Genomic DNA, 20,294 nt, shown 5'->3' with positions numbered 1-20,294 from the left:
TTTATAGACACCTCCTTCCCCATACATCCTCCATTTGTTCCTTATTTTAAGGGCTGTACGTGACAACCTCCAACATACACCAATGGACTTGCAAGATACTTGCCAACACAGAGTAAGAAAGGGTTTTCTTCCAATAAGGCTGTGAGGGGGTTAAGAAGTGTCAAAGACAGTGTCATTTTCACATGCACTCAGGGAATAGAGTTAAAAGCATTTTATAAAGTGAGTCCTTAGCAGCTCTGCATGTGTACATTCACTGGCTCTTTTCAGGTGTGCATATACTTCCAGATATGAAGCATCTGCCATAAACTGCACTTCGAAATGAGGAGACACCACTGACAGAATCAAGCCCTATCCAAAAAGGCCAAGACTCAGGTAAAGCTACCGACACAGCATGCAAACACAGCTGCATATATGGAGGCCTTTGTCTCCTCAGTGGTTCAGATTCAGGCTTTCCAACCCATGCACCTGAGCTTCCTTCCTATGAAGCCCCAGGACAAGGAGAAACCAATTCCATGCAGACCTCTCACCCGCACACAGAGCCAGAATTTCACTAGGGTGGGCAGCAAGACTCAAGGCCCAGGAAGCCAAGGAGTCTAAGAAAGCACAGCTAAAGCAACCAGGACACCGGGGAGAATTCTAGTCTTCAGGTTCCTTTACCTCTTTTCACTCATGAAGATCTGGTTTACTACAGATAGGAGCAGAACCAGCAGCTGCTTACCTGCCCAGTGTTTCTCAGCATTTCAACAGCTTGCTTATGGGTAGCACCTTCCAAACTAATCCCATTGACAGAGAGCACACGGTCACCTACAAATGAATGATTACTGATTTAACAAAAAGTAGGCAGAACATGTATAAAACGTATATGACACACAGCAACTTTAAGTCTCAGCTAACAAGGACAGTTATTGAAGTATATTCTCCCTCCCCTCCACACTGAGTCAAGAAGAGAACTTTGCAACTAAACTACACAGTTGGACTCAATGATCTTAAAGGTCTCTTCCAACCTAAATGATTCTATGATTCTACGGGATAACCCCACGTCAAAGCTAGTGTTAACCATCAGAATGATAGCCTGCCACAAAGTAAGACTCTTTATTAAAAACAAATCTTAGTCTACAGTGGGAATTCTCACTTCAGTAAAGAATGTGGCCTGGCTTACAAACAAGAAAAACCGTAACAATAACAGTGATTTTCTGTATTGAGTTGCCCAGCATGCCAAGCAAGAAGGCCACAAATAAGACGAAGTCCTCTCTCTCCATGGCTGGAACAGAGAAGTGTTCTCCATTAATACAGGCTGCATTAGAAAAAAAAAAAAAAATCCTGCAGCCTATCTCTTATTTTTCCCCTCCACAGTCTCAGCAGTTTTCTGTTGGTTCTGCAGTTGTTCTACACTTTTTTTAAATCTTCACCTGCAGAATTAGCTATCAAGGCAATATTTAAAATGACAACTGCAAATGCAGTAGCTTGGAAAAACAGCTCTTCTTCCCAGTGAAAAAGGTCCAATGAAAGGAGGCAGAGTTCCTAGCTTCTAGGCCACAGTGTATCGTCAAGTCCACCACAGACAGTTATCTGCCCTTTTTTCACACTACGAATCCCAGCTGAAAGAACTGAAATACTACCTTTTTCTATTCTGCCATCTGCTTCAGCTGCTCCCTTAGGAATAATCGCTTTCACATAAATACCACCATGCCTTATGCTAGTATTTACACCGCCCTAAAAGGAAAGCAAAAATAGGATTTGTTAGTCTTTTTGCAGATAGAATACTTAGTAATTAAACACAGTGTAACACAAGGAAATCTGTACTCCGGAAGCGCTTGGGCTACTGGCATGTAAAAAGAACAGCCAAACTATCAAAACCAAAATGTTATGCAAACCATGTTTACACAGTCATGCAATTTATTATGAATGAAGTTGGGGTGGGAACATTGTAAAAACACATTGCATCACAATGCAAATGCACCCAAAACAAATAAATGTCCTTCAGCAGAAACACGTCTGCATTATGCCGGACTTTACATGCGTGCATGCACATCAAAGCTCAGAGATGTGTGAGAGCACAGCATGCCAAAGCAGGAGATGCATACCCATGCAGTGTCCTACTCCAATACACCCTCTCTGATACAACAGGAAACTAAGGAGTGCTGCTTTCTCTCAGCTCATAGAAATGTGAAGGTCTAAGCTAAAAAAATCTGCCCAAGCTCAAATGGCATTGTTTTTGGAGGGCCTTAGCCTTTCTGCTCGTTGCAGGGGGGGCTGGACTAGATGATCTTTAAAGGTCCCTTCCAACCCAAACCATTTTATGATTCTGGCTCACTGCTGCATTATCAGTGCTTCTCCACAAACGTGGAGGGAAGAGGGAGACCAACAGTGTATTAACATTCACTCCCAAAGCACACAGTATTACATGTGAAAACTTAAAACACAGAGCTGATTGTACACCTCTTCTTTTCACCACTGTACAGGATAGCAATGCAAGGGGCAGAATGGAGGCTGAAAAAGGAAAAGGTCAACGAAGATACCACTTGGTCATCCTTTAAGGGAAATCTCTGCATCAGTTGGCATCTTCTAACATTTTCTACGAAACCAATGCATGCATACAGCAGGCTTGATGTCATTCAGTAACGAATTCCTGTTGAACCTTTGTTCCTCCAGTTGTCTCAAGTTATAAGCTTGACAAAGCAATATGACTTTGAATAGACTGGGATGCTAAAATAATAGAATTCCATTCTGCTCCTCTTACAATACTAACCATATATGTGAAAACAGTGCTAGGCTTGCGAATTGACACTCCACCTACATGCCTATTCGTATAGCCACATTTGGGAAAAGCCCAACTTAGTTGTAGGTATAAACAGCCAGTGAAAGCCACCAGTTTTGAACTACAGCTAGTAACTGCTCTCTATTGTTATAATTTAAGCAACTTTTCCAAATTACCATACAGTCCAGCAATCAATCAACCAGAGATAATATTTGAATATTAAAACATCAAAATGTATTTTTGAACACAATACAAGAACAGGAGCAGTGCAAAATGTGTGTGACCCATTCTATTCTTCCCTAAAGTGCCACTCTGCACCATGGCAGGCCCTAAACGTAAACTACCTTCAAAATTTTATAGCCTGAAATTAGTCCATTAAAAATACATTTTTGTGTCATACTGCAAGAAAGCAGCGTCAGCCAGGTCTTATTTGGATTTAAGTAGTGTTGTAGTGTTTTGCTTTCTTCCTTTTATCCAGTAGAGGGAGAACACTGAACATGGTATATGCGTGTGGACGTGCATAGACACTCTTAAGTAACACTACCACTTCCGCTGCCTGCGATGCCAGTCAGGGAAGGTCTTATTTCTCTCCCTTGTAAATCTGCCACGCTATTAGGTAGCAAGGGACAAAGACCATCTTGCTTTTTGTACTCACAAAGCAGCATCTGTGATAAGATTCTATTAGGGCTTTGGGGCTCCACCATAAAACAACAAACAAGAGTTACTTAAAGGGTAGATGACAAGACAAGGTATATAAAATAGTATTACTTTTCAGCTTTGGTAAGATAAATCACACATCAGTTAAATTATATACTTAACAGTGACTCCAGAAAACATTTTGCTTCCTTGTAATTTAGCAATTTAATGGGTTGCTGGGAGTAGAGAAAAAGAGAAAACATCTAAAAACCTTGTCAAACAGTACCGTGACACTTATTCCCAAGCCGTTATCTTTTTTGGCTAGTTCAACCTCAAAGATATCTCCAGGTTTAAGAAGCGTTGCAGTAACCTTTTTAGAATTCATTTTGTTTGCTGTATTCGCTGAGGAAGATTCCTTTATTTAAAAAAAAAAAAAAAAAAGAAAAAGAAACAAACAAAACAAAACCAGAGAATTATTTGCCATTAGAACAGACGTTTACAGTTAAGACCCTAAAGGGTGTGGTTTTGAGTCAGATGCAGTCAAAAGGAGTCCACATAGCAAAGTACCAATTAGTAAGACTCATAAGGCTCATTGCTTTAACTCTTCCATTGCTGCCATTGAACAGGTTTAGCACAGAAATATGCTCAGCTTTCAGCAGCCGAGTCTTTATTGTCAAAGTGAGTTGGTGACAGAACACAAACTATAGTACTTCAGTGTTACAGCAGCCTAAGATCTGTTGGATGAATTTGCAGGAGCTACCACAACTCGACTGAATAACCTCCATCAGCTGAAAAGAGCAATCACTGCAAGTTAGGAATTAATTTGCAGTACTTGCCACTGTGTACTTTCAGAAAGGTGAAGCAGCAAGCTGCCTCTGTTCAGAGCGTGGCTCGCTGCTGAACTTCATTACACAAGAGCAGTTTTCCATGGATCAGATCAGTCCCAAAAGACAATGAGTTCTGCTGCTACCCATTCCAGATTGCATCACTACTACTTTAATCTAGGAAAAACTTAATCTGCCAGGTGAATAAACTTACCTCTAGAGGTAGTCACTAGACTATGATCATATTGGACAAACACACAGAATTGAAAGAGGTTTTCTACAGAATCAACAAGTGCACCATATGTTCATCCCAAAGCACAACCTGCCTCTAGTAAGACCTGCCCATCTCGCGACACTGGAAAGCTGGGAAGTTGTTTCAAGTTACAGGAGTGATTTTCTCCATTTATTTTGAACAAAATCACCAAAGTATTAGAAATTAGCTATTAGCATTTGCGATTAGAAGGATAAGCTGCAGGCTAGGCTGTCCTTCCCCCACATCCTTTCACCTTATTCACACCCACAGTCAGCTATTTCACTACCATTATTATACTGATGGGAAATATTCATATGAAATACACTATGCCTTTTTAGCTGGCTGTTGCTCCTGACTGCTGGAATAAGTTGCTTCATCCATGTCAGAATCCCCTCGGTCAGAATATTCCACAGATTCCACTACCCCAGGCCTTTTATTTTTTGCTCGAGTGCTGTCAGACAAGGATCTTCTCTTCTCGTTCATTTTAGAAAGCCCAGACTGGGAATCGCTGTAATGCTGAGGATCCTGCTGGGCTCTACCACTTGCACGTTTGACAAAGAAGCTGGCTGTCTGGCTCTGAGACAGGCTGGCGCTCTCAGTTCTGGAATCCTGGGAGCTCACGCTTCCATCCCGCTTGCCTCCCGACAAACCAGACAAGCTCCCCGAAACAGGCCTCTGATGACCACGGGACCGGTCGTGTTCTTCTGATGAGGACTCTGCCTCATTGTCCTGCACCGACGATGGCCTCCTTAAATAACCCCTGGTTCCATTACTGATGTGTGCAGCATTAGACGATGCTGAAAACCAGGAGACAAGACAGTTATCAGTAGCTGGTAACATCTTATCTGCAACATGACACAAACGCCTCAGCTTACAACCACATAAGGTTTTACCCATTCATATTATGCAGAACACTTTCTGTTTACGATGCAACCAGTGTGTCCTCACCAAATGTTGCTGTAACACACTTCTTTGTTCAATCTCAGAGCACAATTTCAAGCATATACTAGCTGGGGTTACTTACAGAAGTGACTGCATTTAGGGTGATGTTTTACAGCTGTCTCAGTTGATTAGATTAGTAATTTTAAAGAAACACAGAAAGTACTTTACAAAAAGCGTCAGAGAAGGCAGAGTGCTCAAACTCAAAGAACAACTCTGTAATAATAAGGAATATTTCTTTCCGTACCTTTGGATAGCTTGTCCTTGGGCTGAGAGATAACAAGTGTCACGTCTTCAGGTGCATTCTCCAAAATTTCTAATGCTGCATGGTGGCTGACACCTTCTAAACTTGTGCTGTTTATGGATATTAGTCGGTGTCCTGCACAAGAGGATTTGTTCAGATACAATCTAACATCTGCATTTTTATCCATCAGTGAGAATGTAGAGTACAGGTCTGAAAATCTCTAGGCAATGCATGGATTAAAAATTACTCAAATTCAAGTGATGCTGGAATAGGGAACCCTAATCATGAAAAAAACCCCAAACCAAAACAAACTACAAGAACTGGTTATGAATATTTCCTCTTTTTAAACGTGCCAAACTTTTCCATATTATCATTTCTACCTTCTCTTCTGCTGTAAGAAAAACAGATGCAAAAGCAAAAATCAAGAAGTGAAATAAGCAATATGCAGTTCAGTTCAAGGCACAGACCAAAATGAAAAGAAAAAAAAAGCAGATGTTAAATAAAATTAATCTTCTCCCCACCCTGCTATAGTAGTCATATGGTTACATTCACTTTTTCCAAAATCAAAATATGGATTTGGAGTTTTAAAAAACTGAAATTACAAAGCATCTATAGGGAGACAATAGCAAATAAAGCCCTTATCTTTATACACAACCTTGATTTTCTGCTACTTCAAGCTTTGTAATTTTTACTTTGATTTGAATGATTTTTGTTTTCCTATAGTTTAACAAAGAAGTATTACCAGTTTTCAGAAATTATCCAGAAGGTAACTGAAGCTCAGCATTTGTAAGGGACTGACACCCGCAGTCACAGATGGAAATGGTACTACATATGTGTTTGGCCTTTTGTTTCATGTATACACCTCTTCTTATTTACACTATTCACCTGGTTTGAGAGATCCTTCCAAATCAGCTGGCCCTCCAGGAATAACTGAATGAATAAAAATTCCCAGATCAAGTTTTCCCGTCTTCTCTCCACCGACTATTTCAAAGCCTATTAAAAAAAGGCCCAAAGCAGGCAAAAATGTCACTCATCACAGTGTAACTTAACATAAGTCTGTATTTCAGAACGGACAAAAACTTAGTCATTCTAATAAACGTAAAGTAAAACAAATTACACATCTCGAAGAAGTCTACATGAAAGTAAATGGTAAAGCTTTGTTGATTAAGCTTTATTGCTTTCTCTGTTGTTGAGCAAGCGATTCAGGCTTTGTCTAGCTGCCTTCCCAGAAAACTCCAGCAAAGGCTACAGAAGACAACTGTGGCAAGAGAAACACGCACGCACAAACAGATGACATTAAATGTACATTTGCTCATCAGATAAAATGTATTTTCCTCTAACTTAAAAATTTCTGGGTTTCTCTGTTGTTAGATGCTTCACCTAAATGTTTGACCCCGGTCTTAAGAACAGAGTTTTTCAACTCCCTGTTTTCTTTTGAGGCTTCTAATCTATTTCTGCTAATTGTACTGGGTAAACCTGGGAAGGATGTTCAAGTTGGAAAAAAAAAAAAGAAAATAGAGGACATCAGGTCTTCTCTATTGTAGCTAAAACAGCAAAGTACCACAGATTCCATGGGGAAGAAGGACAAGAAACGGTACATTTCATATTCATTTATTTCCTTTTTGGTCAACTCTTAAGTTACTGTGCAGGGTAAACACTAAATATTATTGTCTTATAGGCTTTTTCTCCTCTTCAAATTTACGCAACAGTCCTATTTTGAATGACAGACAGAACAATGTCCGTAAGGACACTTTAGAGAGCCTCCCTAAAGCACAATGCTGACACCAAATTATTCATTACTCATACTGGGAAAAATTATGTGGGTTTATGAAAAAACTCAGCGGTAGAAGAAGGAATGGAATGCAAATATCTCGTCTTCCAGGCTCCTTAAACCTCAAATTCGTGTTCCATCTGATGACATTAAAAGAGTAAGAAAAACACTCCACAATTAGCTCATAATGGCTTTATAATGTCTTTCTTTTGTTTAAAGCCTTCAAGCTGTCACAGCTGTGAGGTGTCCACATAGACAAAAATCTTGTACCTGAACGCAGAAATAAACTTTAAAGGCCAACTTTTAGGACAACTAGTTCACAATATAAATATTATCCTACACTTACAATATGGGAAAACTGAGAAACAGACTTGCTTAACATCACTCCACAGATCAGTAGCAGGCGCTATCAAGTAAGTCCAGGCTTCAGCATCTTAATAGCTTGTGAAATCCAGCTACTATCTGCACTGCTTTCCTCAGTCCTACAATAAATACTTAAATACAGACCAGAAAACTTTGTTTTGTTTTTGGCTTCTATGACATGACAACAACAATTTTAAAGTCACTTACCTAAGCCCAATTTTTCATCCTTTTTCAAGTTCACCAAAGTGATCTCTCTTTCTGGTGAGGCAACTCTGTTTTGTGTTCTTTGCAGAGAATCAACTGAAAAGCCAACATTTCATGATCAGACACTACCTCAATGCTTCCCTTCAAGTTTGCACTGAAGTTCCATTCCATTAAAAAAGATTACTTCTCTAATAACCTGAAAAGCTATTCTGAAGTAGTGGGTCCAACTTTCATCTTTCAAACCATGTCCAAATAAAAAAAAAAAAAACAAACCACCACCATTATAACTCAATCCCATCTTCAGCAGTTAAAATTTTTTATTCCTCGTAAGAAAAGCACCTAGCATAGTCTCTTGGAATCACAACACAACTAAGCCCTAGAATCTCCAAATTTATTAGTCTCAGTTCAGCAAAGTATTTAGATCTGTGTTTATGTGCCCTGCTCAGGTAGGCAGGACATAAGCACACTGGTAAAAGTGAAACTGAGGCTTATTATACAAAGTTATCAAAAGGTTACTCAGTGAGTTCTCTTAATGGTGGTCCTTCATTAAAAAACAACCAACATTAGAAACATCTACTAAAACCTGTCTTGTTTAAATTCATTTCTTCATTTGCAACTCCATAGGCTGCTGATTCTGCCTCTTCCAAAATGTGAACTTCCTCACAATAGATTTATGTGACTACTGAGCGTTCCCAACAGGCTGAAGTAGACACAGGCACTTAAGAGACAGAAGGAACATGATTTGGAAAAAAAAAACAATCTCCTGAAACTTCAGGAAATGCCAACATATTGTAAGTCTGAATTCATGAATTTGCTACCTAGGGAAGATAAAACTCATTTGGTCTGGCATTCCTGGCATACTTTTGCCGTAAGTGCAAAAAGCAGTTCCACAATGGCAGAAACCTACTGAGCTCTACACACTGGTACAAGCACAAAACAGTGGTGCAAGAGTGTGACAGACTGCACCATCTGGAGAAGGAGTTTTTCTCCCACAAAACCAAGTCAAACCTGAAGAGTAAAAGAACTAAAAAAAAGTCTTGGGCTCTACAGAACCACTAACCTCACAAGTAAGGGAAATGAGCTTCGAAGAGCATGGCATGTTACGGCACTGTTCAAGTCTCAAACTAAATAGACACTATTCATATTTGAAAAATACTTACACACAGATGTCAAAATCTCCCCCAATAAGCAATCCAAAAGAAATATTAGGAGTTGTATTTAGGAAAAGGTCCTATCCAACTGACTGGGAGAGGTATTTGATTTAAGAATAGTGAAGAAACAGGACAGGTGGAACAGTGAAAGCACTTGACAAGTGCTTCACAAACTGACTGAATTGATTCTACAGGCATATTATTTATCAACTTACCGCTCTCTTTTAACAGCGTCGATGATGGAAGACTTCCCGAAGTATTCATGCTAACACCTGTGACATGAAAGGAAATATTAGACATTGTTATAATTTTTTTTTAATATGAAAGCTACCAAGAGGTATTTCAGACTTTACAGAGTACACATGAGCTCATTCACAATATCAGATTACTCACTTATTTTAAAAATGAATAAACATGAAAGTAGTTTTGGATTAGCAAATCCAAATTACGCAGGTACTGTGGTTGTAGTTCAAGGTTCAGATAGATGGTAGCACATGCAAAGGCAAAGAATTAAAGAGAGGACAGAGGTTTGGCCTTTACAACCCCTGTTAACTTCAGAGAAAATTAACGGATCTTTAAGAAACCAAGTCAAAGACTAAATTTTCTAACAGGATTGGATGACTATGCCTAAGATAATAAACCAACACAACAGGAGTCTTGTAAGATTTTATACAGCAACAAATAAGTTGCTGCAGTAACATGCAATTTGAACCAAGTATTTCTATTTAAATTGGTTTGCATATAGAATGATATTTACTTTGGAATGATCAATGCCAAGCAAATATGGCCATACTTTAAAGAGGATAAAATAATAAATGTAATAAGTTATGAATGTAAATGGGGTAAGATAATTCAAGCTTCTTAGGAAAGCAGTCCTGGCATTTTCCAAACCTCTGAACCCAAAAGTTTCAGCTGATGAGTTTCATCATGCGAAGATTGTGTGCCCCCAGCACAGGTAATGTGATTCAGCAGGACATTCTGACATGTAGCCAAGATCTTTATCAGAAGTGCTGCCCAGAATATTATGGCTAAGCACATGATACCACTAATTGTAAAGCTAAAAGCATAGGATAAATGGCTGCAACCAGTCACTACAGAAACTGCATGCCTCATCTCCCTCTTCAGTAGCTTATGCTCTCGGTACTGAAAAAGCATGGCTCCCAAGTCACTCCTGGTTTCAAAGGGCAGTGGAGACAGATGCGGTAAGCATTTGTATGTCACACACGCTTGGTTTTTTTTCATTCGGGTTTTTTGGTGAGTTTGTTTATACCGACCCCCATAAACTTAACCTTCTTCCACTTTTTCTGATGTTCTGTAACTAATTAACATTTTAATATTAAGCAAAAGCAAAGCAACAAAAGCAAGCTAAGGCTGCAAATGTTTTGGTCATTGTAGTTTCTATTATTATAACAGGGAACCTCCTATAACCAGAAACTGGTGACACAGAGATATTAAAAATTAATGTACAATAACTCTGCATGTGAGTTTAAGTCTATTTAGCTGCTCTGAATATTTTTTTTTAATATGAACTCTGTATTTTTACTGCCTAGTAAGACTATTTGTGTGCAATCCAATCCTTGCCAAGAAAATGGAGTAAGTATGCCTGGCTTAGCTCATTACAAGCGTGCTTTTGTGAAACACCCAATGCACTGAAAAAAAATTGTACCTAATTTATTATATGCAAATGAGACCAAACCAAAAAAGAACGGTGCAGTTACTGCTCAGAGGTACTAGCCAATAGCCAGCTCATGCCAAACTGAGTCCACTTCCGAAAATTACTCTCTGCACCTATTCCACAGAAAACACTAAAAAAGCTCAAGCTTGACAAATAGACTGTGAAGACTAGCAAATTATTAAGAGATCCATACAATAAAATGGCACTCTGAAGTGACAAAATGGAAGATGTTTTCTAGAACAGCTTTTACTGTCAAGTACTAATACTTTGCACACATGTGTACAGACTGGTGTTGTCCAAAGGAGGATTTTTTTGATTCATTGCAACAATTATTCAGGAACAACAGGCAATTGGCCTGGATTACTTTAAGATGTGATACTCTGCTCCCTTTTTCAAATTGAAATATTACCATCAGTTAATAAATATATCAAAGCATTACACCCAAAGCAATTGTAGAGGTTAGTTAGTAAATACAGTAATATTATTTTTTGCATGCTGACCTACAACATAGGCTTGACCGGTATCTTCAATGGATGATGAGTCCGATTCATTTTTCTTTCTTTCAGGGCTTCTACTTAAACCTGCATGAGATTTTGAACTTAAAGGGGAGAAGGAGAGAAGGGGAACCAGACAGATGGAAGAGGAAGTTGGGAGAGGGAAGGGAAGGATCAATGTAATAAAATAATGGTATGAATAATAAATCAAAACTGATGCAAAATGTACATTGACTGTACACAAAGATATTGCAGGGTGGTCAGAGAGACTCTTACTTGCTCAGTTTTAATGCTCCCGCTGCTGATCCAGTATCAAATTTTGGCATTTGCTGAAAGACTCTTCCCATTATGTCTTCTATTTTTTTGGGGGAAGAGTCCAAAGCAGTAATAATACTTTTCCTTGGGGGGTAAACCGAGATGTGGCTCTGACTCAGATCGTGAAACGACTTGCTCATAACCCTGGGTCTTTCCTCCCACGGAGTCTTCTCGTTCTTGTCCTTTGAAGAGCCAGGAAGTGGCTGGAATAGTGAGAGCTCAGAGCAGGACAGCCTCTTCAGAATCTCTGCTTGAACAGACAGAGGTCGAACGGCAAGTCGATTCAAAGTGCTGCTGGCCAGGCTACCAGTACTGATTGCTCGTCCCATGTTGAAACCTTTGACAGAGTCTGCATGAAGGTTTAGGCTCCTAAATGAAGCCCTTTCTGTGGAATTTTTTTTTTAAACAAAAAAAATCCAAATTTGAGTTATAGAGCAGCACTAGTGTGACCTCCTTGTGTAAAGCATGCATTTTAAACAACCAACTCACACAAAGCATATTTTCTCTAGATGCTCAGAAGTATGCACCATCATCAGGTACATATAAACAACCACCATGTAATTCACTCAGGAAGCAAAGTTTGGAGTTCATGACATTACACTAACCTGACAATCTACTACGCCAAAGTCCAAAAACACAGAATAGCAGAATATTTATCTCCTCATTAGTATGAAGACTCATATTCCCTGTTAAACCCCAGGCACATCATCTCTTTCTGCAGGCAAATAATACCCTCAGGCCAAGTGACCTGGAAGACTACACTTCCTTAAACCTCCTCATACAACTCTTTTCCAGAATTTGAACAAATAGGGCTCCCCCAGCTCTACACTGTCTGATCCTACCAAACTTCCATCCGTCCATTGCTTAGATTTCTTCACATGAGCCCCTGACACGCTGCAGAGTCGTGGGGGCTTGGCAGCATCTCCACCTGGTTAAAGAGCATCAGTTCACTCAGGTGCACTTGGGGACTTCCCCTGCCAGAAACATCCTAAATGTTTTAGCACAGAACAGAAAGTGTTGACTGAGGTTTGCCAGACTTTTTGACTCATGAACTAGGATTCCCTTAAGCAGCAGAGAGAAACAGGTTTTGGATTGTAATTAAATTACTGTTAGCTGAGTCGTGGGAACTGTCTGGGTGGATGTTCTTAGCTGAAAGCAAATGCAAGATAATACAACTTAGCCTAACCCCCTCTTAATTCAGAGCAAAGCTGAGCAGGGCTCATTTCTATTAGCCTAACTGCCTCCTAAGGCTAGCAGTTAAGTTCCTGTGGCTTGGCTCTCACACCGAAACTTGATAAGCTGTGGCAACATGTTTGCTGGTTAGAGCCTTTAAAGGCAATCAGGCCATCTGAACCCTTCATATACTTCACTGATGTCTTGGAGTCAGTTCACAGGGAAGGCTGAAGAAAAGCAATCCTTAGCTGTATACATATGCCTGATTTAGGGTTAACTAGTGTTTTTTTAAACTCTACATACAGCGAGGAAATAAGCTGCTTTAGGAAGCTGCACTGTAACTCAAAAGTAAAATGCTACTTTTCGGTACACATCATCCATTAGCTTTACTAAATGCCAAAGTGTTCACCATTAAAGAGTGTATTTGGCAAATGCAACTTCAGCATTGCTGTTCCAAAAGAAATTCCTTCCTCCAATACCTAGGGCAGGAATTAACTGCAACGGTAACTCATGCTTTCTTTATAATAGGCATACAGGTTGAGAAGATTTAGTTGTGGAAGGTATTTTTTTTTTTTTCTTTTTTAAAGGTGAATTAGTATACAACTACCACTTCCTTACCCACACCAAACACCTCCTCTAGCCATAGCCACCAGACAGACTAGATGAGCTACATAAGAATGGTTTTGGTCAATCAGACCAGAGACCCGCAAATCTCAGTTTCCCGACTCTGACGGAAGCTATCAATGACACTTGCTCTTGTCGTGTTCCCATCCCGGGAAAGAGTACCTTAATAAAATATTCTAAGATCTCTTCTCTTGATGTCGTACTTACCCTCTGTGAACACCAAACAGGATTTCCCTATGGATTTCAGATTAATACTTTCACATCATTATCTATGTAGACATTGGGCCTTTCACACCTTCTGCCAACCCCTTAACTGAAAATTCTCATGTGCTCAAAACTCGTCCTTTGTAAGGCTCTCTTAACCCTCACTTCATCCTTGTGGTTTTCTATATGCCCTTTCTGGAATCCAAACATCCGTCTTAAAACTCAGTGCTTGGCTCTGTTCACTGCATGGCCACAGAAGTTATGCAAAAAAGAAACCATCATTCCTCATGTTATAGCTTATCTCCTTTCTTATGTACCATAAAATTGCTAGTTTTCTTTTCTTTTTTCTTTTTTAACTGTGTGTCTCATCTCTTTCTATTCATGGAGAAAGAATGTTATTCAAGAGGCGTTTTTCTTTTCTTTTCCAAGCCTAATTCTTTCTATTAGATTTACATGTGTTAAAATGGTTTCTCCCAGGTCACTGAAGACATTGTGCAACTAGTGAAAAACATGTCACGGTACATCACAGGGGCTATAAAGTGCTCTCCCCTTCTGCCTCCATCCTCTGTTGCTACGTTCCATGAAAATTTGTTCACCGTCACTATGCATGCCAAGCCTTCTCCCTTGTCTCAAAATATTTTCTCCATTCGTTGGCTGATATCAAGGCGAGTCTTGCAAGACACTATAATATTGTATTTTTAGAGAATCTTCCAAAGCATATTAATCTTCTGAAGTCTGCTACTCCCCCCCCACAAACACTACAAGTGTTACAGGCACATGCTTGTGTTCACTGTGCTGTTAACTTCAAAACATACACTGCCTGTGGTGATCAGCTTTGAGTTAATATTGTCACCGGCCCTGTTTTGCTGACTGCTTCCAACCACCAGTTTTTACTGACATTTTAAGGGCTCTGGAAAAAAAAAAAAAAAAATACTTCATGCTTCTGCAGGCCAAGAATAATGCTTCCCAAATACTGCCTGGGATTTCACTGCTCTAACAAAAGACAAGCAGTACTTATAATCAATATGCTGGTTTGATTAGCTGCTTCATCATTGTTTTCTCTTACCTGTATTACAATATTTTCTTTTTTAAAAAATATTATTCTAGTAACTCTATTGCCTTATGCATATGTATTTATATATGCAGGAAAGAGAAACATGGCTAATCAATTTAGATCAGTAAAGTTATGACAAAAGCAAACTTTTTGTTTGAATTGTTTTTACTTTTAATAACCAAGTATAATGGAATGAACCGTAATACTGATTTATTTGCTTCTGATTACGAATGAATGACGAAATTTGAGACCTCGGAATTCCAAGTGATCTGCACTGCACAGAAGCAAACGGTTACTTTCTGGACTCCCAAAGCACGACACATACTGCATCTGTAAGAGCAACCAAGTTTGCCCAGCCAAGAAAGCCTTTCATGTACTGCTTTTTTTTGCAATTCAGGATAAGCAAGCACTAAGTTAGAGAATTGCACAAAGGCTTTAAGTCACTTGGTCCTATTTCTTTCCACTAAGTTGGTTGAGCCCAACAGAAGAGAAAAAAGGCTGCATAGTTGACACATGCCTTTCCCCACCCCCCTCCTTTTTTTTTTTTTTTTAAATTAGAGATCACAGTCTCCACAGCAATGGGGTCAAACTCCATCCCAGCTATGCTGGTGGAAGTCTGGATTAACAGCAACTGGAATGCAGACAGATGAAAACAGGGAACAAAGAAAGAATGAACAGGCAGCCCGACCAAAATAGCACTTCCAGGCTGCGCTGAAGGCCAGCCAGCCAAGTGAGCTCTGCTCCAAATACTGAAGAAATGAGTACAGAGGGTTTTTTCAATGACTGCATCCTGCAATTGGTATTTTCTATCTAAAAACAACAGCTTTACATTTTCTATTATACACATAAATTAGGTGGCAATTCTGAAGTAAACGGACTAGCATCAGTGTTGTTCCTTACTAGGTCCACCAAACATTAAGTGGAATAAAGGCAGCTACACCCACAGCTTACAGATGCAGCATCATGAAATGCTCCCTATTGTATTTGCCCTCGCATGATCACACCATTTTATCTATAATTCCACATTATCAAACCTATTCATTTCACATTAAGCAAAAGGTAAAAATCCTGTTATTGAAATATCTTCAAGTTCTTTCTGAAAAAAGCCAGAAGCCGTTAATCAAACAGGAAAGTACTATTAGTGACCTATTTTTAGATTCCTTTTATTTTAGAGGAGCTGTTATGTGCCAGCTCTGTGTGATCTGCCAACTCTTTTTTTTTTCCCCCCTTAAACAAAACCTAAACAAACTTAGCTAGCAGATTCTCTTTATAGTATAAGCCCTCCAAATGTAGAGCTACACATATGTAGCACTCAGCAGAATTACTGAAGCTATTAAAAAACAACCAATAGATTGCTATTAAAAACCAACACAGCATCACAGTCCTTACCAATGTCCTGAGTGTCCTGGTTGCTCTGCCTGGTTCTCATCTGTAGTTGGAACTTATGCTGGGAAGAGCAGAGATGCAAAAGGTACTGGCAAGTTTTACTATTGTCTGTCTGAAATGCATGCTTGATACCATCTGACGTGTTCTGCAAAGTTATTTTCTTCTTCTACACAACGGAGAAAGAAAAAAGTAGAAGACAATGATTTCTTTTAGCCTACAAAGAATTTTGTATTTGCTTGTGCACAGTTACAGCATTCAAACTTTCCTGAAGCAAAATGCACTGATGGGAGAGATTTCAATTAAAATGGGGGTTGAACGTAATTTGAGATTTACAAAGTAGCACTTTAAAGCTACTTCGGGGCTAGCTGAGATGATACTTCATTATTATTTAATCTGTCTCTGCTACCGTGCTGACTAATGACAACCAGTGTTACTACATCTTGCAGGCGGTTTTCAAAAGCCTCCAAGGAAGTCTCAAGGGGTGCTGCCACTCAAGAGAAAAAGAACTAGATGCCCATCTAATTATGAAATCTATCAGTTAATGTTCCAGGTCTTAAATTTATCTTTTTAGTAATTTTTAAACTTCAATTTACCAATCCTAGTTAAAATCATATCACAAATGAAACAGGCTGTAGCTTTTCAATAAGGTATCAGACAGAGTTCGAAGCACTGTTTTCAATACCTTTATAAAGGTAAGCATTTGAAGCTCAACACCTCATTAAAAACTAACACATGACCTTCAGATTATGGTGTACCCACTGAAGTTGGCTGGTATTGTCCAGATCAAGTGTCAGTCCCTGTCATCCATTATTGCTTAACTTAACTACTCTTGGAAATATAACAACTTAAAAGCAATATAGGTACATCTCCTAGTTACACCGAGTACTGGCATTTGTCAGTACCCAGTCCTCTAACTCAGGATTCTCACTCTGGTGCTCCTCCATTACCCATGTCCCATATGGCAGCATGGGCAGATTGGCCAGAAATGCAGTAAATGGGCAGAGCTTTTCCCCATGCTAAGAGAAGCCCTTGTTCTATCTTCGTAATAGCTCTTTCCTGAGAAGGCAGGGAAGCCACGTTTCACCTCAATACAGATTTGCCAAAACACAGGTGCTAAACTCTCTTCTGAGGCTGGAACCTCAGGAGCATAGAATGCAAGCTAATAAAAAGGGAAAAAAAAAACTTCAAAACATCAAAACTCCTATTTCAATCCCGTAACACAACACAGCTCAGCCACACAAAATGTAGTCAGATTACGCTGTAAAACAGCAGCTTAATTTGCAAACATAACAAAACCAGTATCTGGAGATACAAATACAGATAGGTACACACAGACAGAGGAAAAAGAGATTGACTTACACTAAAGGATATTTTCTTTGTCTCTCTCCACGGGAAGCGTAGTACAGGTGTGCGGGCACCATTGTGAACTTCAAAAATAACAACTCCTTTGGAGCACACTCCCAGAAGGATACCTGTTTGGGATCTCTTCTCAGGCAACACATGATGAAGATGAACCCCATATTCTGTGAGCCTCTGACACAACTGTACAGATCAATGCAATGAAACTTCTAAGGATATGAAGTTAAGGCTATTACGAGTTTTTTATACCTCTATAAATATTTTTTATATATATATATATACACACACACACGGATTTTAGGAAAAAAAGATTCCTCTCTGCCTGGTGATTCCACTTACACAGTTTACAGATGTTACAACAGAGACACATCAGCTGCTCTAGAGCATTTTAAGTCTTGATGGTAACTCTTGACCTGCCAAACACTACGGCAAATGAACCTAGCATTTATTAAAATCAAACAACGAAAGCACGAATCAAGAAAACCTGAGTAAATCAAACTTGTACAAACCAACTGTTAACAACAAACTGTAACTAGCCAGATGTACTTGTTATTGACACATTTCTTAAACACAGAATTAGATTAACACTGCAATTCTGTGGTCACATTAAGGCATCGCAACTGCCAAAAGACACGCTTTCACTCACTTTGCATTCCCAGTCATTCACTCCTGCTGTCTCTTCAGTACTGGCATAAGAGACTGATGTAGTGAATCAAATGAAGGAATCTAACTGCTCTCCCCAACCCCCGCCCCCCGTCAGACTAGGCTTAGCTAGGATCAAGTCCCCTACCCTTCTTGGGTTGTGGTTAAGTTACAAGAACACTTCTGCCAAACGAGCAGCAGCCTTACAAGGGGCGAAGTCAGCTGAGTGCCTCTTCCATCACCTTCTCAAAGAGACTGTGGAACTACAGCGTGACTGTGGAATGGTCATCCAGTGTCTCAGCAGCAAACTGTCACCCCCCTGAGCTCATTTGCAGCCCTTGTATCAAGGCAGGACCTGATCATTATCTCATGAGCAACAGCAGCAAAACCCATCATTACATTTCTTAAGGGTCCTTTTAGAATAAACCAAATACATCTGTGATTGTAGTTTTCCTATCATCTTACACAGTACCTGCACAAGAAAGTCTGCTTGGTAATGCTTCTGGCTTGCTTCATACCAAGCAGCATAAGCAGTATTAGCTGTAACAAAACTTTTCATAATTGAAATATTTTTTTTCCTCAAGAGAAATAACAAAGGACGTAGGGAATGCAGGGTGTGCTGCCTCATAATGATAGCTTCCTTTAGAGTAAACAGAGGATCAATAGTTGCTTTTAACTAGTTTGAGCTAAACCAGAAAGACCGATTGGAAAAAAAAGTGAAAGGGCTTCCTTCCCATCTATCACGATTTCTTTTCACTTGCAATGACGTGTCTTTTGAGAAGATGTTTTCGGCTTTCTTCTTTTCAGTGTTATTCAGAATGTGAGCTGTTTTCCTGTGCTTTCGCTTGAAGTCCATGCACCCATATTCCCCCCCGAGGAAGTTCTTAAGTCACAGATTAAGGAAGCAAACTGCTGCCCACTTACCTTCAAAAATTCTAACTCTGTCTCTTTTTCAGATGCACCCACATAAGCGCTATGCAATTTTGGCAGCTCTTCCTTGATGTAGGACAGATCTAGTTTCTCCATCACTCTTGCTGGGACATAGTGTTCTAGTCTGAAATATGACATGCCATGCACCTACAACATGAAACATTTTTGGGATGGCATCTCCAGATACTACTCTGAGCACGAATGAAGCATAAACATTCATTTTACAGAGAATCATACATTACAGCTGAATAAGGGGAGGGATTCAGAACCTCAACCCTGACCCAGAGCTTAGTTTCACATATGGTTTCTTCCTATTCAAGCCTGACTCTACTTCCACTGAAGAGAGAGGGTTCAACACCCAGATCTTGAACTAGATTCTGCAACAGCCCTGTGTTAGACTAAGAGAAAACTTGCCCACAGCAAAAGCTGCCAAGAGCATATGAGCTGAGCTTCCAGTCCAGGGCACAGCTGTGAAGCATGTGTGGCAGCTCACAGTCCATTCTTTAATTAAGCAGCAAGAACACAGTTTCTCAAAGGTGAAATTGATGGTGTACCTCTGCCTGGTAATCTCCATATTCAGCTTGGAGAGCCAGGGATGCTAATAATAAGGCTGTCTCATCATCACAGTGCATCCTGTCTTCCAGGATGTCCTTTCGCAACTGTAGATAATACTGGTGACAGGTCAGCGTATGCCTAGAACAGGGAAACAAAAGAAAAAACACAAAAAACCCACACCATCTTCGGTACTCTCTCTCTTGTAGCAAATTTCCAGTATTTGATTAATATCCAATCTCTGTCCATAAATTCAGGGCTTAAGGGGTCAAAAAAGAAATTTCATACACTCACTGTATAAGACTGACATCATCCACAAAAAACTTGATGCGAAAAAACAGAGTGAAGTTGACAGGGGGCTTGTTCTTTTTCTTCGGTTCTTCTTTCCATCCTTCTGGAGCTACTTTACTTAGCTTTATGTCAGGATCAACGAAGAAAAATTCATTGTCTGCCATGAATGTTAAAGGGAAGCACATGGGTAAAAACATTAAAACCAAATATTTTCTCCAGCTGGAGGATCAAGACCAGATTTACAATTCTGGAATTTGGTTTTGAACAGTAAGGTTTTCTGTTGACTAGCAATGGCTTACAAGCACAAGAACTATTAAAGGGAACACTGAATAAGGGCAGAAGAAATCATTTTATAGTTATCCTGAAGACACCAGTGAAAAAAAAAAAAGAAAAAAGTTACCTTCCATGATAGCTACAAAATAGGAGCTAAGGTTTCTTTAAAATTTCAAATT

At 39.5% G+C, this 20,294-nt stretch overlaps 1 protein-coding gene across 6 annotated transcripts in view; it reads right to left on the bottom strand.

The window, feature by feature from the left end:
- PTPN13 (protein tyrosine phosphatase non-receptor type 13) overlaps positions 1 to 20,294 on the bottom strand; it is a 129,593-nt gene that overhangs the window by 21,795 nt on the left and 87,504 nt on the right. For 4 of the 6 annotated variants that reach the window (XM_087737143.1, XM_087737147.1, XM_087737144.1 and 1 more), the window contains 15 exons: positions 19,846 to 19,999; positions 19,554 to 19,692; positions 18,994 to 19,146; positions 17,428 to 17,610; positions 16,072 to 16,234; positions 11,589 to 12,012; positions 11,319 to 11,416; positions 9,359 to 9,415; positions 7,996 to 8,088; positions 6,540 to 6,647; positions 5,658 to 5,789; positions 4,802 to 5,268; positions 3,666 to 3,809; positions 1,620 to 1,713; positions 719 to 804 (listed from right to left, as the gene is read on the bottom strand). In XM_087737143.1, coding sequence (XP_087593269.1) covers positions 719 to 804; positions 1,620 to 1,713; positions 3,666 to 3,809; positions 4,802 to 5,268; positions 5,658 to 5,789; positions 6,540 to 6,647; positions 7,996 to 8,088; positions 9,359 to 9,415; positions 11,319 to 11,416; positions 11,589 to 12,012; positions 16,072 to 16,234; positions 17,428 to 17,610; positions 18,994 to 19,146; positions 19,554 to 19,692; positions 19,846 to 19,999 — 2,495 coding nt within the window. The remainder of the gene's footprint in view (positions 1 to 718; positions 805 to 1,619; positions 1,714 to 3,665; positions 3,810 to 4,801; positions 5,269 to 5,657; positions 5,790 to 6,539; positions 6,648 to 7,995; positions 8,089 to 9,358; positions 9,416 to 11,318; positions 11,417 to 11,588; positions 12,013 to 16,071; positions 16,235 to 17,427; positions 17,611 to 18,993; positions 19,147 to 19,553; positions 19,693 to 19,845; positions 20,000 to 20,294) is intronic. The other 2 variants (XM_087737148.1, XM_087737149.1) reach the window with 2 other exon arrangements.

Source organism: Nipponia nippon, unplaced genomic scaffold, assembly GCF_047370975.1.
Source record: "Nipponia nippon isolate SJK-2023a ecotype South Korea unplaced genomic scaffold, ASM4737097v1 scaffold_6, whole genome shotgun sequence".
NCBI classification, from domain to species: Eukaryota; Metazoa; Chordata; class Aves; order Pelecaniformes; family Threskiornithidae; genus Nipponia; species Nipponia nippon.
Note: the sequence above shows the minus strand (reverse complement) of the source record. Positions and strands in the feature narration are given on the sequence as shown.